Raw genomic sequence first — 14,583 nt, forward strand, 5'->3', positions numbered from 1 at the left:
CGGGAGGGTTTACATACTGACAGCACACCACTCGGTGTGGAAAAATCAAGGAGAGGAATTATGACTTTAACGCAATGTGTGGAGTCTTCAGTGGGAGAAAACTCACCTACAAGGACTACAGTAGCCTCAGCGTTTTCAGGGATCTTCTCCAGCAGCTTCAGCTCGTGTTTCGATTTGGACCGATGCATACCATAAACCACAGGCGGCTCCTTCTGCTGCAAAATGAAAATGAAAAAAAATAAAATAAATCAGAACATTTGAGATGCTGGTTCCTGGAGTCATAGAAAGTACTGGTTACTCGCCTGCAGATCGTTCTTTTCTATGTTGACGCGTGTTTCCGTTTCCCCCACGGTGTGGACGGTCCCCATGAGCGGGTCAGTCACCGACGGTTCCGGCTGATGGGTGTGGTTGCCGCTGTGGTTGTGCGTCATCAGACTGCCCAGGCTGGCCGCAGAGATGTTCCTGGGGAAAGGGCTACTGTGCTCCTTCTCATCACTCGGATGACTATGGGAGGCCGGGAGAGGAAAGAGAGAGGGTGAGGTGGAGGAAGAGAGGCAGAGACCAGGAGTGGAGCCATCTAGTACTAGGAAGCATGCAGCAGTGAGATAACGTCACTGCTCTTCCTTATAAAACAGCCAGTGATGCTGTTACTGATACTTCAGCTTGTTTAGCACTTTTCTCATCTTCTGACGACTCAAAGTGCTTTTACACCTCCACATTCACACACTGACTGTAAGGCTGCTGTGTTCACATCGTACCTGTGACCAACTCTACCCACTGAGCCACAGGAGCCCCACTCCAAAGGGTTTAGGGCAGGGGTAGCCAACCCTGGTCCTCGAGGGCTACTATCCTGCATGTTTTAGATGTCTCCCTCTTCCAACACACCTGATTCAAATGATTATCTCATCATCAAGTTCTGCAGAAGCCTGATAACAATCCTGATCATTTGAATCAGGTGTGTTGGAAGAGGGAGACATCTAAAACATGCAGGATAGTAGCCCTCGAGGACCAGGGTTGGTTACCCCTGGTTTAGGGTGTATGCACATGCTAATTCATTGATAGACTTTCTTTTTTTTTTTAAAACTTTTTCCAAAGTTTTGTCCTGGTTAAAAAGAGTGTGCGTCTCCATGGGAATTTCCCCTGTTAAATAAAGTTTGAATAAAAAAAAATAAAACCTTTACAACTGGGGAAGACGTTGACGAAACAGCGAACAAAGGTTGTTAATCCCTTAAAAGGAAATGGGCGCTAACGTCTGTTTCTGTGCGTGGCTTCAGGTCACCTGTGTTTCAGCAGCAGCGCCCTCAGGACGTTGGCTCGGTCCTCAGCTTTGATCTGGTCTGAAATGATCATCTGCTCCACCACCTGGTGGGCGATGCCGGGCAGGGTCTTCTGGTCCAGGTCCAGCAGCACGGCACCTGTTGAAACAAAACAAAAAAAAATAATAAGAGCAACGCTGCAAAAACTCTCAGGCTAACGAGTGGCGGCTCTAAACTCCAACGTACCGTGAGAGATGGTTTTTCGGAGCTCCAGCAAACTGCGGAACGACAGCGAGGCCACATGAGGTTTCCCCCAGCGGTCCGTCTCCTCCTCCACGTCTTCCTCAAACTTGATCCATCGAGCCGTCTCCTTCCACTGCATCTCCTGGTTCTTGTCCATGGTCAGCTCGTTCAGCTCCACAAAGACCTGCGGGGACAAACGGACGCAGGAAGGCATGTCGGCTGTCGGTGAGAACGTGCGTCATCACTCACACACAACGTGCACCTTCGCCATTGTGCCAAATACTTGTTTTACAGCCAACGCAATTTCTCTTCATCACTTGTTATGAGTCTGTTTAGTGGGGGAGTCTGTAGGGAGGCAGTTTGCATGTTACCATTAAAAACCGACTCCATGCTGACCAGGACCAAGTCATTCAATTAGATTCAGTCAACACACAGAGAAGACATTTGATCTGTTATAACCCCGAGATCGACCAATAAAAGGTGCAGAAAAATACAAGTATACGATTATCTGCATCTCTCAGCACTAAATATGTTCACTCAAGTTTTTAATTAAACACCATGCTGTTAAATCAAATTCCCTTTTTAGGTGAAGATCATAAAACAGGCTGGAAAACTTTTTTTTCAATCCTTGCTTTTTTAATCCACACTACAGCAGCTTCATGCCTGTGAAGTCACGCTCACACGGGGTCGAACCTCACGGCGGGCCCGTCGCCCAGACCTCACCTTCTGGTACCGAGCCATCTGACCCGAGTCCATGTCCAGCAGGACGCCTTCGAGCCGCGAGGCCGAGCGGTACACAAACACCGGTAACGACTGGAGGAGCGAGACGGAGGACGCAGGAGAGGACTCAAAAAAGGGCCGGAGCCTCGCGTTCACACACATACCAACAGGTAACTGTTCCTCATCACACACACACACACACACCTGACAGGGACCTGTTGTGTGCTCGGCCTTCTGCTTAGATCCGTGTGTGAGAATGTGTGTGTGTCCCAGTGTCTGGTTACCTACGCTCCTCTCCCCCCACTTTTTTCCTCTCCATGTGAAAGGAAAGAAGTCATTCATTCATTTTTAATTGTCTCCTTCCCTCCCCAGAAGAGACGCAGCGCTACATCTGAGAGGTGGAAAACATTTCCCAGGACCTTCAACACTTTATTTCTGGGGGGGGAATGAGCAAAATCTAGTAGAACTAGATTAAAATATTGCAAAGAAAATATTTGTTTACCAACAAAAAACTGAATTTTAAATTCCTCATTTCATATTTCCACAAATATCAGGCGCCTGATCACACTTGGCCTTTGTCTGTATTTTTGAACGCTCGTGTACAAATCAAAGGATGTAGAATTGATCTGCATGTCTCCACTCTGCATTTTTTTCACAATACTATAAATCATAAACTCGTAAAACATTTTGTCCGACATGTTTTCAATCAATTTAATTTGTAAAGTTATCGTCCCAGTTCTGTGTGTAGGTGGTTAACTGGCTGCTTTGATCAGTGATTCAGTAATATTATCATCCATAATAATCCTCTCCTCGACCTTTACAAATCTGATGAATCCAAACATTTTCACATCTGTACATCAGGTACTGACGAACACGAGGACAAACATCCCGTCATGTCTCACCTCATGTGGGGTTCGGTCCTGCTTACGGCTGCGCGTGCTCGGCTCTTTGTGGTCTTTGCCGATATGCACCACTTGACCTTTGGTGCTCTTTCTGACCAGGTGTCGGCGCACACCGGGGACATCTTCAAAGCGGTGACCTGAGGGACGAGATGAGACGGAGGGGAAGGTCTATTTAACAAAAGGAGCACGTTGAAGTAACAAGACCAGAACACTGGAAGGCTGCTCGAAGCCCTTCAGCATGCACATGTTGACCTGGCGCCACAGGTTCAAATCTCAAAAGCACCAAGTCACAGAGTGCCAAGCCGGCCTGCTTTTGTGTCTTTGGTCCCTCGTCGTCGGGGAGTAGAGTTACTCGGACTGGCAGCAGAACAGGCGTCAAATAGATTACAGAGAAAAATCTCAGGATGGCTGAGAAAAAAAAAATCTAAACAAAAAAACAACCTCAAAATTAAAAACACCCTTCTCACAAAATGAATCAGTTTCCCCTCAAGAAGATCAACTGCCTTACCTTTATCAGAGCCTGACAGTCCTATGAGACAAACAGTGACGCTTTTATGGTTCTTCATCAATGATTCAGCTCATTATTTAAAAAGAAATCAGTCCAAAACGAAAACGATATTCTCGTTTGATATCTTTTTCTCCGAGGGTCTCTCCCTGACGTCTGAGGGAAGTTTGAAGCCGCCACCGGAGTAAAAACGAGGCCCAATTGGCACGCAGCATTTGAAGGGTTTGAAGGTGGTGCGTAGGGTTGGCGTTGGCACGACAGTCTGCCTACGTGCCTTTAAACCGCAGCGTGCCACTTGTGCGGAAAAAGTTGCCACTTCTTGACCGACGCCTGACCCGCCCGTGGTTGAAACTTTCACAACACATCAGTGAGAGGAGGTGTTAATTCGCTCAGGTCAGACAAAAGGGGAGGGACAGTGATCTAATAATTCCTATTGTTGACCACCAGCCAGAGACGGAGACACTTTCCCAGGATGATTTGTGGGGGCGGCGAAAAGATAAAAGAAGACACCGAGGATACGTGGTGATGAAGAGGTTGTCTCTAATGACTACAAACCTGGACCAAGTCCTTTTTTAGCCTTCAACTCCACTTAACTCTCCCTCTTGTTTTAGTCCACTAATGATTACAGGTTCTTCACCCGGGTCCAGGTTTTACCATTAGCCTCCATGTTGGCTTGGGCCAGAGTCCAGGGGCCTCAGCTGACAGCGGGAATGGCTAATTTAATAACGCGAGCCTGTCAGACACACTCTCTGATAAGCTGCTGCTCTCTGCTGAGGGGTCGGACCCCTGACGTAAATTTCCCCGGCCCTGAACACAACCTCACGCTGGGTCGGGGGGGCCGGGGACGTCACCGGGCCGCGGGGAGCCAAAGTGAAATGAAGAAAGAGCTCCGTCTCCTCCCGTGTTTATCTGTTACAGTCGGATTGCTCAAGACTGTTCAGACAACATTAATATTTTGTAAATCTGAAAGTATAAATAAAAAGCCAACCATGATGAGCTGTTAAGGCATCTTATCTTCTTAAAACTGCTCCTCCTGGATGGTTATAGATTGAGACACCTGCTGCAGATGACTCGCTATAAAGATTCATGACAGGAGCTTAAAGGAGATTTAATTAACTTTGTAATAACATAATTAAATCATGTTTACCGAGCATTAGTAAGAGAACTTTTAATTCACTATCTGTGTTGCCTGTTTAACCTTTTTTTTTTTTTTTTGTCGAACCCGGGTTCGATTTTCTGCGAAAGCTGCAGGAAGTGACGTTCTACGTTCGTTCTCGACGTCCTCCTCGCGCAGCTCGACTTACAGGGAGCGAAAGTTGCGCGTGACTGGATGAAGAATGAAACTAAGATGGAAATCTGTTCCTACAAATAAACGAGCGGTCTGTAGCACAACACAGACTCCATGTAAATACATGAAACAAACAAACAAACAAACAAAAAAGGTTTTATCTGAAGAAGCCCGTCGAGGCCAAACTTAAAATCTGAACGGCGAAAATTTGCGCGAACACGGCAGAGCTTTTCTTTCACGGAGGGAGAGTCGATCGGTGCTTGTAGGAGCACGAGCGAGGGCGAGAAACAGGATGCTACATAAAGCACCTTTAAAACTCAAAAATATTTGAGGTCAAGAAAAGAAAAAAGCAGGGATGTACCAGATCATTGAGTCCTTGAAATACGTGAGAGCAGGATATAATCACTCCACAGAGTCGATGTGGTGAAATGTGCTCTTAAGCACTTGAAAGTGTGCACGAGAAGAAGAAGAGTGTATTAAAAGTGTCAAGTCAAAATCGTGCACTGATCGCCCTCAAGTCCAGCTCCTGTCTCTTTTCCAGCTCATCATTCTTTCAACTGGTTTCCTTCTCTTACCCCCTTTCCTAATAGTAAAGTGAGTGTGTCCTTTATCTGTGATGATCCTAACAGACGCAGGGCGAGACACGTCAGTGGTGTAAAGAATTCCTCTGTACTCACTCTTGATGCCGTCCAGGTCGGCGGAGGCCAGCGTCTGAGCCTCGCTCTCGTCCGTCGGGATCCGCTGGTACTTGGCCTGCTCGGCGCCCGTCATGTTGCCTGTGCGCCGGCGCTCCTGCAGATCGTAGCTGCGGCTGGCAGAGGACGCCCGGGCAAGCGGGATGTGTTCAGGCTGCAGGGAGGAGTGAGGAGCAGGACTGGAAGCGTCGGGTGAGGTCGGTATGCTGAATAAAAGCGGAGGACGACACAAAAGTTGTGCTTTTATTTTTTTAATTGAACAAAAATTTAAACTTCCATTAAAGTATAAAAAAAAAAGCATTTAGTAAGAGAAGTCGCTCGGCCAATAAAAACCCTTAAAGTCCTTTAAAATGAACAAAGAACAAACTGTCCTGTAAATGTCTGCTGTCCAAAGAATTACAAGACTATGAGGAAAAATTAGTTATCTCGTCCTTGCGTGAGAAATCCCCCGTTATTCCCATTCCCTCCGATCAACAAGCAGTCACAGCTTTATCCCAGCCCTGATTACAGCCTCATGAAGAGGAAAAGTAAATGCCACAGGGGAGGGGGGGGGGGGGGGGGTGGGGGGGAGCGTGGGGCTGCTGAGGTGTGTTGTGTCGTCTATAGCGACAGGTGATATATGGGTCTCTGAGGAGCGGATTATTCAGGTCCATCAGATCGCGCCCAGCGGGCCGTCTGGATGCCTGAGACATGGTAACGTACAGTGTCCCTGGCTGATCAAGCATGAGCCTCACATGCGTTACGCAATCGTCCCAGCAGGTGAAGCACGCTAATCATTTCCTCTCGCCCCTCTCGCATTGGTTTGTTTTTGCCCCCCCCCCCCGAGACCTCGACTGGACTCACTCTGAGGAGGTGGCATCTTCGGTCTCGGCGCCGTCCACTGAGTGCGGTACGATGTCCAGCTCGCGGGCCGAGCGAGGGCTCTCTTTGCCACGTTTGACAACGTGATCATCATCTGAGAGGAAAAACTGTGAAAGGGAAAACCAGAGAGAGAGAGAGAGAGAGAGAGAGAGAGAGAGAGAGAGAGAGAGAGAGAGAGAGAGAGAGAGAGAGAGATGAGAGAGAGAGAGATGAGAGAGAGAGAGAGAGAGATGAGAGGAGAGAGAGAGAGAGAGAGAGAGAGAGAGAGAGAGAGGCTTATCGTGAAAACAGACAATAAGAGAAGATCAGATTAAATCAGAGGAGAATCGAGGATTTTTAACGGCTCACTGCAATAAGTCTGTTAAAATTGGTTTACAAAAAATGGCATCTATATAACTGCATTTGTAATCTCAAGGGATGAGGACTCTGCATCCACTCCCCTCCCCCTGTATCCCCTGATTCCCAGTATGTACTGGGAATCAGTTGTCAAGTATTCAGTTTTTACGAGGATGTTTTGCAGAGCTTATAAACAGAACAAACTGATGAATGATTGAGACAATGATAAAAGATTCATGAAGGAAAATGAAGCGAGGAGGAGACACATCCCTGAACCCTACGATGACACATCCTGACGTCAATCACGAGGACTTCGCGTTTTACCTCGACATCTTTGACTTTCTCTGACTCAGAGGGAACCGAGGTCGTCTCGGTCACCTCGTCCTCGTCTTCCTCCTCGTCCTCCCCCTCCTCGATGGGGCCGCTGCTGGGAACTTGGCTGCCTTTGTGGTCTTTGTCCTTCCTCCTCTTCTTGCTGCTCTTCTTCCGGCGTCCCTCATTGGGCAGTTTGGACAGAGGGCGGTGGATGTGGTGAGAGGAGTGACGGTGGTCTGGGGGGGGGGGGAATAAGACACATGATTTTAATTCTGATTTTAAATGCCAGCTGATGAACTCGCTTGGATGTTGAATCAAATCAAAAACAGAAGAAAAGTGTTCTTACATTCGATATCCTCCTCATGGTAGTTGTGGTGCTGTTCATCAGGTATCACAGACGCAGGGCTCAGGATCTGCTGGAAGCGCTGGACGCCCAAAGCTTTGTTGAGGTCACCGTCGTCCTCCTCTTCAGGACGAGGACTTCCATGTGATGAAGAAGCAGAAACCTCTGGCTACGCGTCGAAAGAAACAAAAACAAAAAAACATTTCAAGGGAAACGTAAAGATAGATAGATACTTTATTGATCCCGAGGGAAATTCAAGTAAAACAAGGAACTCAATCAGTTGATAAAAAGAATCACAACGCTCCTGTTTGAAACTTCCTGAGAGAAAGAAGTAGCTCTTATCTCATCGCTGAGCTCGTCTTGTTTATTAAAAGTTTTCTGTTTGGCCTCCTCCTGCTTTATTTTGAAATCAAACCCGACTGCTTAGTGTTGAACTTCGCGGTGGAAGATGTAAACAAAGGCTGCGTCTGCAGTTTGCCATCTGACACCTTCCCTCTCAGCGGTATTTACAAATCAATGAAAACAACTGTCTTCTGAAACAAACAACGTGCAGAAGCAAACATGGAGTAAAAACCCAAACAACAACAAAACTCCACACAGGAGACAACAAACCAACAACAACAACAAAACATCACAACAATAAAAGGGGAAAACCCGTCCATGCAGAGCAAACTAAAAAATCTACAATTCTTTTAATCACTGAAGTTTTTGGTTAACCATCTTTCCCGTGTTGTTTCACGACAAGCCAAAACCTGCAGAGAACTATAAACTGTAGTTGGGAGTTTGAAGTTTCAGTGAAACCAACACTAGAGGGCGCTCTGGTCCTGCAGTGACCGCACACTCGGGACCTCTCATGCAGCAGGTCCTCCGTTAAAGAAACAAAAGCTGCGTGCATTTCTCAGTTACTCTTTGTCCACACTGTGGTGTGACAGGCGTCATGTGCTTGATAAGAGATCTGTTTTCTTGCGGCAGGATTCTGCTCCCCGCTGCGCCTGGCTCTGCCGGAGGGATGTTGTCCTAAAAGGCTTGGTCGGAGCCGGATCCACTCGGGGTTTGACAGGATTGTGCTCCAGCTGTCCTGAAGTGGAGTGAATATGTCCACGGTTGCTGCACAGGTAGTCATATCCTGCAGTGACCCCCCCCCCCCCCCCCCCTCCTCCTCCTCCCCCCTCCCTGCGGCAGAACTCCCACAAAAAGGTTCTCAGGGAACCCGACGTGTCATGTCATACGTTTGTGTTTTTCCTCTCGTGCTGCAGGGAGTAACAGAAAGCATGTGGAGAGAAACGTAGACTCATCCCAACTGCAGCTCCTGCTTAGCTTTCTGTTGGACTTGCACGACACACTGCCCCCCTCCCCCCCCGACATTTATTAAATTCTGTTTTATATATATATTGATAATTGCTTCTTATATTCTATTTTACTTTTTGCCTTATTTCCCATGTGAACTGTTTTTACACAAACACACCAAGACAAGTGTATGTGTTAATAAAAGCTGATTCTGATCAAATAATGCTGCTATAAATGAAAAGACACAGCGGCAGAAAACCCTGATTTAAGTTCTTATGTAAGGGAATAATTATTGCTCTCATTGTTAAACAAAGTGGATCAGAAACGTAAACCTGGCAGTAGTATGACACCAAATCAGATCAACTACTTACCTAAACTTAACTCGTGATGACACGCAGTACAAAGTGGGTGGCTATTTCTGCAAACAAGCTTTGGCACTCTGCATGTTCCACTTTTAACAAGCTCATTAAAACACCTTCAAGACGAGCAGATACGAGCAGGAAGCTCCGGAGCTCGTCTTCGTATCGCTCATCGATTAAAAAGGCATGAGAAAAACAGATTCCCATGAGCCACATGACCACGAAGAGTTGAACTCTGACCTGTTTGTTCATGCCACACACAGGTGACAGAAAACAAAAAAACCTGCACTGAACTGTGGACGAGCAAAGACTGAAAAAAAAAAAAAAAAAAAAAGGTTGGAAGGAAAGGTTGGCCTGTTGGGCACACATTCAATATTGACCCGAGGTTAAATCCATCATATAGCTTTTTTCCCCCCATGCGGAACAGCAGTGAACAAATTGTTTGTTGAGCTGCGTGACCCAAAGAGCAAACCGTAAAAAACAACAGCTCAGCACTTTAGCGCACACACACACACACACACACACAAGATTTTACAACGTGACAGCCTTGACAGAAAATCTTTTTGGAGCTCTTGTGAATCCAAACTTCACGAGTGAAATCAAAACATGTCCAAATTAAAAGAGGAAAAACAAGCCGTGTGTTCAATAATTCAAAAGTTAATAAAAGATATCTGATCCAAAAATTGCCGGAGGACACAATCCCCCTCCAGATGTGAGCTGCAACACTATCCTGCCGTTTGTTTTTACAGAGCTCTCATTCATATCATGGTTTCACAGCGAATCCCTGCAGGAGGCTGCGAGGGATTCTCAAAGAGGTGAGACAATTTTCCACAACTGAATCCACAAGCGGTGAAAAACAAGCGGAGGGGAGCCGAGTGAAAACAAAAGCCACCGGACGAGAAGGAAAACTCCGATAAGGAACAATATGTGGTAGAGAGGAGTTTCAGGGATTTGGTTTGGAAAAGGAAATGTGAGCTTAATCCCAATCAATGGGATCGGTGAAAACAAGCGTCACTGACACCGACATGACAGGAGGCGCTCTCTCTCACACTGAACACCTGCATTAAAGAGCTAACGGTGGGAGACGTGGTACCGCCACGGCCTTTCAAAGCCTTGTGAAAATCTAATCAAATCTCTATTGACTGTCCGGCCACCCTCTCCAGTCGACCCATTGTGTTCACCCTGCAACAAACAACGCTCTTTTCCTCTTTGAATGAACATGATTTTTGGAGAGCACGAGCCGTGTTTGAACAGCTCGGGACCAAATCCTTTGATTGACATTAATCTCCACAATTTACCGTCGCCACACGGAGCTTCAGTATCGACCAATGTGCTTTTAATCAACACGTTTTTAAAGGTTGATTTTGGGGGCTTTTATGTCTTTGTTGTTGAGAAAGGAAAGAGGGAATGAAATGCAGTAAAGGAGGATGAGTGGATGCTCATGTAGGTCACCATGTGGAGGACACTGTAGCTTCAGTGTTTAGCCAGCTCTGCATGTGGTGGACACTGTAGCTTCAGTGTTTAGCCAGCTCTGCATGTGGAGGACACTGTAGCTTCAGTGTTTAGCCAGCTTTGCATGTGGTGGACACTGTAGCTTCAGTGTTTAGCCAGCTCTGCATGGGTCTGTAAAGCTTTCAGCGTTCTAACCTCTCTCCATGTTTCAAAAGCATCTCCAGTATTGATCCTAGTTTGAGCAGCTTTCTGCTGCTGGAGCTTATTAGAAACATGCAGAGGCTTTTTAGCTCGGCTACAATCACTTCTATCTGAAGCAGTTCCACTGCCCGCTTCCATCGCTGCAACACCTGTTCACCTGATAACTGCTCTCATATCTGGCAAACCCAGGGGCGTCCAAAACGGCCTTCAAAGCCCCGCCTACCTTCTCTGGTCCAATCAGATCCAGAGCATTCAGGAGCAGAATCTAAAGTTAGAAGGAGGACATCCTGGCACTTGTTTCCTTCATGCCTGATCACAGAGGAAGCTCATAGCTAATGTTAGCAGGCTCAAATCTATAAAACATTTACAGCTGACACTGGTGGAGATGTCATTAGTTTAATCTGGATTTATTTGGTCATTAATTGGATCAACGTTATGGCCCGATGGTGGTGCTACAAGAACAAGCAGGGCTTAGAGAGATAAAAGCCAGCTAAGGGGTCACCAGAGTCCTTAAAATGCTTCCTGGGGATCGTACCGAGGTTCATGCTGATCCTGCCAGTAGTCGTTATTAGAGCTGTCACACTACCAGAACGTCAAACTGCGAAACAACTCTCGAAAAAAAAAAAAAAAAAAAAAAAAAAAAAGACATCCACGCACTAATTAATTGTGAAAATCCAGAAAAAACGTCTGCACTTCGTCTCGTTGCTCAAACAGAGTTTCAATGTTTTGTTAGTGAAATGATGCAAACGTGTTTGTGCTATAAGGACCGTGGCAGCTTTTGGTTAAAAATTGGAAAAAAAAAGATCTGAAGTTTCTGTGATGTTTTGGTATCTTTCCCACCTGTTGATCATTAAAACAATGTAAATATTGCATTGTTTCATACCCGAGATATCAGAAAGTATTATTCTAAACTTACTTGTGATAATTCAGTCGACTCAAACGAGCCAGCAGGAATAAGAGCCGACGATGGCAACCTTCAGAAAAACAAATAATGGACTTCTCTTGCTTGTTTTGTTCAAACGTACTGAAATGCACTGATGCATGGTTGGATTTGTGGGAAGCAAAAACATAGTTGGAAAAGTTGCAGGAAGTGGTGGACTGCTCATGTGCCGTGTCTGAGTTATGTAACGTGGAGGACACTTGACAGTGTGCAGAGGCTGCAGAGGAGATTATCTGTGTGGTGAGGTCGGCTCAAATCCGACACACTCAGCACTCAGAGGGGGAGACGGTGTGTGCTGTCCCGAGCCCTCGTCCCTTTACACGAGTGCAAGGCGATCCAGAAGCTCATCACACTCTAAGTTTATGATTATCCAATGAGAGCACAGAGACAGTGTTGTTTTACAGAAACTACAAATGTTGTAATATGCAACCAGCACTAACACCCTTCCTGTTACATCATGAATAAAAGAGAAATATCTGCACATCTCTCTTTTTTTTTCACAGCTTTTATGGAAGCTAAATCATCACTACGTGAGAAACTGAGTCACTGAAGCAGACGGAAATCTGAGGTGACTTCCAGACCGACGCGTTCGAGGCTGAAGAAAGTAATAAAACATGATGGGTAGGAGGTGTGAACTGTGCCGATCTGCATCCTATCTGATGTCTCACTTCCTGAAGACAACTGTCTCACTGACGGTTACTGATACGGACTGCACTTTAATCTCTCGGCTCACTGTCGCACTTTAAAGTAAAAGAGGAATGGTGAATGAGCTCGTGTTGGGACTTTTCTCGTCTTCTGATGACTCGGCAGGTCACACGCTGATGGTCGACGTTTCTAGTTGCCATCAGAAGTAACTGATCGCGTTCATACACATGCAGGATATGGTGGGGATCGAACCCTCGACCTCCCGCTTGAGAGACTACCAACTGTACTAACTAAGTCACAGCTGACCATGTTGAGTAAGTCTTTATTTATATAGCACCTTTAAAACACTTTGTTAGAAGGTGCTTCACAAATAAAAACAGGAAAACACACACACACAAAAACAAACAAAAACAAAGTTTGGGTGTCAGTTATAGGACGCTCCACATGTACGGATGGACGGTCCGGGTTTGAATCTGAACTGTGGCTTCTTTCCCACTCTCTCTCAAGCCCTCAATTTCTGCTTCTCTCAAATAAAGGCAAACAAAAAAAAAACTGAAAAAGTCGTGTGGAAATAAACTACCAGGGGTCCCGAGAAGCTTTACCAAACAGGATGAACCCAAAACAAATTCTGCCATTTGAAATTTTTTTTAAAACTTTCAGGCCTCAAATATTAGAAATGAAATAATTTCAAAGAGTCAAATGTCTTTGGTTAAACTTCCTCGGACAGCACGGTCTTTAAAGTCTTTGCAGTCCGGCGTAGCTTCGCGTAAAGACGAGAAGCGAGGCGGGCTCAGTCCAAAGATAACATTATCTCTAACACGTGTGTGTCCACTTCCTTCCAGGCTGCATGTTGAGCTAACCTAGTTTCACTTTGATACGTCCCGGCCAGTTCCGATCATCGTATTAACTATTAACAGCAGAGCAAATACAAAACACTTCTTGAGGTGTAAACGTGTTCCTTTAAAAAAGGGAACAGAAGCAACATAAAACTAAATGGTCCGTTCTCATTTGACGGATGGAGCGCTCGCTTGCGTGTCTGAAACGCTCCAGGGAGGCCGTGTGGTCAAAAAATACAGGATTTCAAAATCCAGCAGACATCAGAGAGGCGACTAACTGTAACAAGTGACGCATTAAGGAGTAAATATTACCTTGCGTTTGTTAATAGCTGAGAAAAGTCAAAGAGCTGTTCATGACACAAACGCCTCTGAGCAGCCCACGAGTGAACATTAACCAGCTGCTGAGTTCGTGTCGAGGTTAAATTCACCCAAACAACTGCAAAAGAGAGGAGGCTATCTGCTGCCTGGCTCACAAATAACATCTATTTTCGGGATGTGTGATGACTGGAATGGATAAGAAAGAGACTAAATATGACAAACAGAAAGAAGGGAGTAAACAAGTCGCCTCAGCGGTAAACAAACTCACCTTCAACGAGTACAGATACTCCATCAAGTCGGACACGAGGAGCGCTCGAGCGCAGCACTATTAAAAAGCAAAAAAGAGCTGGATACTTTAAATGGAAGTCGACCCATTTCCCATTTTGGTTCGCCCTCGTCACATGACCCGGGGGCAGCGCTCCACGACATTAGTCAGTTTCATAATGTTAGCCACTAAGAAGAAAAAAAAATCCAGAGGGGATTATCTGAACTCTCCCTGAACAAACACACACACACACACACACACACACACACACATTGTTTGAGAGAGAATGATTAACCCTGGAGAGAGAGAGAGGCTTGGAGAGCCAGTTCACAGTAAACGCTTGTTATCTTCAGCGGGCGTCTTGATGTTGCCAGGATTCATCAAAGCAGAGTCAAACCGCCGTCCGCCCATCTCAGGTGCAGCTTTCAAAGGTGTTTAACGACCTTACGGCGTGCGAGGGCTGGAGAGACGGCCTGATTCTGACCGGCTTTGCAGAATCTCCTTAAAAAGAGTCGACAGACGCCTTCGTTTGGGCCTGGGAGTCAGTACAGAAGTTGGCGGGAGAGCGGGCGCCCACCAGTCATCGTTGGATCCCGCTCTTTCTCGCCCAAAGAGAGATAGTAGGGAATCCTGTCGCTCAACAGGTTGTTGCTACGATTTTTAAAATGTATTTTGAGGTGTTTTTGTTCCTTTATTGGAGAGACGGGACAGAAGCAGAAATCGAGGCGAGAGAGAGAAAGAGGAGGGACGGGTCAGATTCTAACCCGGGGCCGTCCGCTCGGTGGACTCGGCCTCCGTACGTTGGAGCGAACCAGG

General features: G+C 46.2%; 1 protein-coding gene across 1 annotated transcript in view; it reads right to left on the reverse strand.

The window, feature by feature from the left end:
• slc4a2b (solute carrier family 4 member 2b) overlaps positions 1–14,583 on the reverse strand; it is a 39,062-nt gene that overhangs the window by 8,618 nt on the left and 15,861 nt on the right. The window contains exons 4-12 of the mRNA XM_079360908.1: positions 7,468–7,633; positions 7,131–7,357; positions 6,453–6,577; positions 5,592–5,815; positions 3,122–3,258; positions 1,503–1,683; positions 1,280–1,415; positions 303–504; positions 107–215 (exon numbers count right to left, since the gene is read on the reverse strand). Coding sequence (XP_079217034.1) covers positions 107–215; positions 303–504; positions 1,280–1,415; positions 1,503–1,683; positions 3,122–3,258; positions 5,592–5,815; positions 6,453–6,577; positions 7,131–7,357; positions 7,468–7,633 — 1,507 coding nt within the window. The remainder of the gene's footprint in view (positions 1–106; positions 216–302; positions 505–1,279; positions 1,416–1,502; positions 1,684–3,121; positions 3,259–5,591; positions 5,816–6,452; positions 6,578–7,130; positions 7,358–7,467; positions 7,634–14,583) is intronic.

The sequence above is a fragment of the Symphodus melops genome (genome assembly GCF_947650265.1).
Source record: "Symphodus melops genome assembly, chromosome: 14".
Lineage (NCBI taxonomy): Eukaryota > Metazoa > Chordata > Actinopteri > Labriformes > Labridae > Symphodus > Symphodus melops.